At 35.0% G+C, this 6000-nt stretch overlaps 1 protein-coding gene across 2 annotated transcripts; it reads right to left on the bottom strand.

The window, feature by feature from the left end:
• Window positions 1-810: 810 nt before the first annotated feature.
• On the bottom strand, window positions 811-5423 carry LOC132634721 (uncharacterized). 2 transcript variants are annotated; one of them, XM_060350747.1, is made up of 6 exons: window positions 5164-5423; window positions 4296-4499; window positions 4006-4085; window positions 2960-3035; window positions 1193-1287; window positions 811-1106 (listed from the first exon to the last, which is right to left on the bottom strand). In XM_060350747.1, exons 1-6 carry the CDS (start codon window positions 5287-5289, stop codon window positions 1061-1063), a joined length of 627 nt encoding a protein of 208 aa, XP_060206730.1. In that variant the 5' UTR covers window positions 5290-5423; the 3' UTR covers window positions 811-1060. The 2 variants fall into 2 exon arrangements, with proteins under 2 accessions (XP_060206730.1, XP_060206729.1); XM_060350746.1 differs by having other exon boundaries at window positions 1193-1267; window positions 5164-5421.
• Between the last annotated feature and the right edge of the window lie 577 nt (window positions 5424-6000).

Raw genomic sequence — 6000 nt, 5'->3', positions numbered from 1 at the left:
AGTGATCCAAATAGAACCCAAGACGAGAAACAGCACGAGGTGGGGAAAACCCAGCAACACCACTAGAATACTAAGATAAAGCAGTCATACTACAGCTGCGAAAAGATAGTAGACCCTTGTCCAATCTTGATAAGAGACCATTTAGATAGTTGGTGCAGAGTTGAATCATAGCACGTCAAGATCAATCCGTTGTGTGTACTGCTTATTGTTTAGTCAGCGTATGATAGTGCTCCTTCCAAGGATTGGCGTTGGGCTCGTCAAAACTCAGCCTTAAACAGGCAAATTTAGTGCTTCTTTTTAGGACTGGGCATAAATATCAAAAATCAAAAAACTGAATCGAACCAAAACTTCAACAAACCGAATCGAACCGAACTAGTTTGGTTCGGTGTTTGATGTCCACCGTAAAAATACCGAAACCGAAAAACCGAACGCGCACCGAAATTTAATACATTACTAAAAAAAAATTAAAATAGTCCAGGTCCATTTAAGTTTAAAGCAAAAAAAAACCAATTGTAATAAGTCCTCTTTTGCATTTGTATGCCTAATTTTCCACATCAATTGAGAAAATCAAATATCCTTAACAAAGAAAGGTAACTAGGATGTGTCTTTAGAATTAATGTATGTCTTTTATGTATTTTCTTAATTATTCTTACGGTATATATATAACACTTCTTAATTATTCTTACGGTATGTACATAACACCTAGTAATCCTATATCATGATTATAGTTTTCTGTTCTTGTGTATCCTGTTTGTTTGATTTTGATTTCAATTTATCAATTTTATGTTTTATTGCTTTTGAGAATATGAATTACTGTCGATGGAATCGCTTCTAATATTATATAAAAAACCGAATTGAAAAAACCGAAACCGAACCGAACTAGTTTGGTTCAGTATTCGGTGTCCACCTTCAAAAAACCGAACCCGAAATAGCCAAACCGAAGTTTGATAAAACCGAACCGAAAAACCGAACGCCCACCCCTACTTCTTTTCACTAATATCTTCTCCATCTTCATTCAAGTGCTCAGGATTTTCACGTCTTCTAGAAATTTCCCACCTCTTTATCTCATCTGCTGAAGGCAACTTCTTAAGATCGTATGTTTCCTCCTTCAAGACAATTTGAAAGATTAGATATGAATGATAAACTTCTAAATCATTTACATGTGCCAGTAAGTGCTTCGCGTGGTTGATACCTTTTCTGACATATGCTTTCCAGTCTCTGTAAATTTATCCAATACCTGGAAGTCATCTTTTTTGAATGCTTCCAGCTGGAACCAGATGAAATTTTCTATGAGGATTATACGATTCAGGATACACAGAGCAGAGTAATAAACTAGTTAATAAAATAGAATTATAGAAATTACCGAAGAAATTGAAGAACAAAAAGAGTCTCAGACCCTAACTGAATGCTATGATAACAGTTGATATATGAAATCAATCACACCTAAAAGAACGACAAGAAAGAACCAAAGATACAAAAATTACAGGAAGAAATCAATTCCATCAAAAAATCAAGCTTAAAAGTAGGGGTGTCAAATATGGCCCAAAAGATGATGGCTCGCCCAACCCGCCCAAAATTTTATGGGTTGGGCTCAAGATGATTTCATATTTGGCTGATTTTAGCCCATTTTAAATTGATCTCCAACTTAGCCCAATACTAGCCCGTTTTTAAGATTTACTTAAATTTGGGTTTATTGCTTGAGATTTACTTTATTTTTTTTCTATGTATTCACTTTTCTTGTATCATGTATCTAATAAGTACGTGGTGTGTTTGATATTCCACGGAAAATGTTTTCCTCAAAATATTTTCCACGAAAAATGTATTCTAGAAAAAATTCCACGAAAAATATTTTTCTAGAAAATAGACCCTTCAAAAAAACTGGTCAAGTTGGGCGGATCATGACCCAGCCCAACCCAGTTCAGCCCAAGTAACTTTTGAGCCAATGTTAAGCCAACGCCCATTTTGATTGGGCCAATTTCAGCTCAACCGGCCCGTTTGACACCCCTACTTAAAAGTAATTTTCGAGTTCAATTCAAACTATAAGGTCTCCAACTAATCAATTTTGTTTGTAGTCACAATAGCCAATCTCCCCCTAAACAGTGAGACTACCAAGTATTTATAAGCTATTAAATCCCTATTCGAATCAACAAAGGAATTAAATAAAAACAAGCAAAAGAACATCCCTATTATACTAGGAAAACAACATGTGCCAGTCAAGCTCAGAATCTATCAACCATCTTTTTTTGCATTGCATTGTGGCTGCTGATCTCTGGCACACGTTCGTATCAGTTTTTGATTTTAATTGGGCACTACCTCTGAATATTAAGGAAGCAGTTGAAAGCTGGAACTCATGGAAAGTCAGTAAAGCCATCAAGACATCTGGCAAATAATTCCTAGCTGTATCTTTTGGTGTGTTTGGATAGAAAGGAATAGAAGATGTTCTGATGGGATTTCAACTACTAACTCAGTACTTAAGGCTAGGTGTCTGTTACAGCTTTTAGTGGGAGTAATTATGCTCCTGTAAATGATGTAGTTTCTTTTGTCGATTTTATTGGCTTTCTAAGCTTGACATCGTAGCCTTCATTTGCTTTTGGTTAGATCCCAATGCTTATAGAATCTATTGTTTTCGGAGCTAACATCTCTTTTGTAACCTTTGCATCTTCTTGATGCCAACAATACAACATTTTACTTCATCAAAAAAATAAACTAGGGAAACAATATGGAAAGTAGAATCCACCAAGGAAAAAAAACAAGTTGTCCCTTTTTGGAAAGAAATACTAAACCAACTAAGGACATGAAATAAAATTCAAGAACTCCCACTTTTGGAAGGAAACAAAAATTACAGTTGAGATGCTCTATTCTCCCCGCGCTAAACTTTGTGCTAGCAGGGCTATCCAGGATCGTATCAAAGAACCTCAGCACAATTGATTTATCGAGTTTGAGAGTGTAGATATACTACCTGAATGTGGAAGATGCACAAGAGGATGCTAGCAATGGGTACCAAGCTATCTTCAGGAGATAGAGACAGATTGGTGCTGCATATGATAAAAGAGCATCAGAATGAAATTCTTGGTTATAAATATAAAGGCCAAATGGATTCATACCAGCAAACAAATGCATGTAAACTAGCTTATCAAAGTCAAGAGTACTATAACAGTTCACTTGGATTTATAGTTCAGTCTAAAGATTGTATAAACATATGGAAAATCTTCAGGTCCGTGCAGAGCCTGTATTCAGGCAGCGTTTTCTCAGCTTGTTAGGCACATCAGTTGTCGGATGGAGAGGCTTTTTTTAGAAAGTAGTTGACAGGAAGTCATTACGAAAACCTAGTCAATTGTTTGTTGAGGAATTATATAATATACTTTCTTCGTATCTTGAGTCAAGCTCCATGAGAAACAGGTTTAATAATAAATCTAAACTAATCTTCAAGCAATTGTTATTGGAGAACTTCCAAATATTCTAGAAATCATAATCTTTTTATCAGGTAAAGTTATATTTCATTCATATTCTAGAAAATTAGAAATCATACATTTGATGAGGAAGAAGCAGAAAGTTCACAAGATAATTACAACTACACTAATTTGAGCAACAGAAACATCACAGATATGTGAGAATAACTTTTGCAAAATAGCAAATAGAAACCAGAGGACAAAAAGTTTTTGAGAATAAGCAAATTTTAAGCTTGTTCAAATAAGTTGTCTAGCTCTTTAGCTAATTAGTTGGGCAAAATGCTGTACAGCATAATCCAGAATAAGCAAATTTTAAACCTGTTCAAATAAGTTGTCTAGCTTTTTAGCTAATAAGTTGGGCAAAATGCTGTACAACTTAATCCAGAATAAGCAAATTTTAACCTGTTCAAATAAGTTGTCTAGCTTTTTAAATAACCAGTTGAGCAAAATGCTATACAACTAAATGATATCTTTGTAACACATTCCTTAAAACACATTCAGGATGGTGACAGGGCATGATATTAAACTATCATCAAGAAACACAAGAGCTCTGTACCTTAAATATGGAGCCAAATACACAAGAGCATAAATAGCATAACGTGGTTTCCCAGTATCCAACCACGCGAAGACCCAACTCTACAAAGTAAACCAGGAAATCAATCAATCAATTACACCTCAATCCCAAGTTAGTTGGGCTCAGCTATATGAATCATTCAATCCCCTAAATGGTTTGATTGTTTTTGAGTTATTGTCAAACTACCACAACTCTTCACCTTCCTCAGCCCTAAACCCTAAATTTGAAACGTAGAACAAATGATGATAAATATGCAATGAGAAAATTCTCACCATCCAATTAAAATATGGAATGATGCTGATAATTCCCATGACAGCAAACCTTGCATCAGCAGAATCAATCGTAGATTCACCATCGTCATCCTCCGAGTACTTAGTTGGGAAAACCCACGAGCTTAAAATGCAAGCACCGATAGCGACCGCATAAGGCGCATCGTTTGCAAACTCTGCCCTGCAAGTTCCATTTCTCAATCTTCTCTACAAAATCAATAACAATAACATCATCATTAAGTTAATAAACTCCATGATTAGCAATATATCAACCAACATCCTTCGCCTTAATCCCAAACTAGTTGAAGTCTGCTATCTGAATCCTTAATATATTTCAGCTCTATTGGTATCATTTTCGTTCCAGTACACATTTTAATCCCAACAAGTTGGTATTTAAGTTAAAATGAGATTCGAAAAATCAAAAACAATACATCATCATTAAGTTAATAAACTTCACGATGAAACTGAGATTAGCAATATATCAACCAATATACTTCGCCTTAATCTCAAACTAGTTGAATCCTTAATACTTCTCTATACCAATTTATACAACACACCTTTCTTTTTAGTCTATCCCCGAAGTAAGGTCACTTTTCTATATTTAAAAATAATTTAACTTTAAATTTCTCTTTGAGATGATTTATGGTCACACAAATACGTAAAGCTTATTTTAGACCATAAAATTTTTTCTTTTTTTTCTTAAACTTCGTGTCTAGTCGAATAGGGACACATAAATTGGGCATGGGGGAAGTATATTTCAGCTCTATTGAGCTTATTTTTATTCCAATACACGTTTTTTATACCAACAAGTTGTTATCTAACTTAAAATGAGATTAGAAATAGAAGTGGGAATAATAATTAAGTGAATTACCCGATTAAGGTTGTTGTGAAGGCGAGCTCGATATAGAGGTCGCAGAGTTGTTGGTAAGAGACAAGTAGAGAGAGGTACAGCTGCTGACGTGGAACTCACAGATTTCATCGCCGGCGACTGCAGCATCTAATCTGTACCGGCCAAGTGTTTCGTAATTGGATTTTCTTTTTTTAACAATTTTGGTAATGGGATTAGGTTAGGATTATTAATATTATTATGGGATTATTAATTTATTATTAGGAAAAGATTCGTGAATGCTGTACGTTTTGAGAACAGTGCCAACTTAATAAGAAAAGGAATATCTTATGGGTCCTGGTTGGCGCCTTTCATTTTCCAAATCGGGTCCACTGCTATACAAATAAACTTTTGAACAAACATTACGACGTAAATTAACTTATTCACTAAAGGGAAAAGAGTTAAATTTACTCTCGGTTACGTCTATGGCTCAAAAATGCCTTTTACGGTTTTATTTGGCTCAAAGATTGCCCTCCAACGTGCTAAATACTAGCTTAAAAATTACTCTCCCTTCCAAAACAAGGCAAAATGGATCAATTTACCCTTGAACTATTTAAAATGTACAGTTATATCTTTGTCTTAGTTTAAAAACATTCCTTGAACCAAGAGTCTATCGGAAACAGCTTTTCTACCGCCCCAAGTAGGGGTAACATCTACGTACACACTAGACTTCTCAGACCCCACTTGTGGGATTACTGTTGTTGTTGTTAGTTTAAGAGCATTTAGTTTTCTGTAGCCCAAAATGCATATTTTAGCATCAGCATTCTGGGAAATAAATGTAAATTCTCTTAAGGCTCGTTTGGTTGGAAACAACTTATCCCG

This window comes from Lycium barbarum, chromosome 4, assembly GCF_019175385.1.
Source record: "Lycium barbarum isolate Lr01 chromosome 4, ASM1917538v2, whole genome shotgun sequence".
Classification (NCBI taxonomy): domain Eukaryota; kingdom Viridiplantae; phylum Streptophyta; class Magnoliopsida; order Solanales; family Solanaceae; genus Lycium; species Lycium barbarum.
This window is presented reverse-complemented; position numbering and strand designations above follow the sequence as displayed.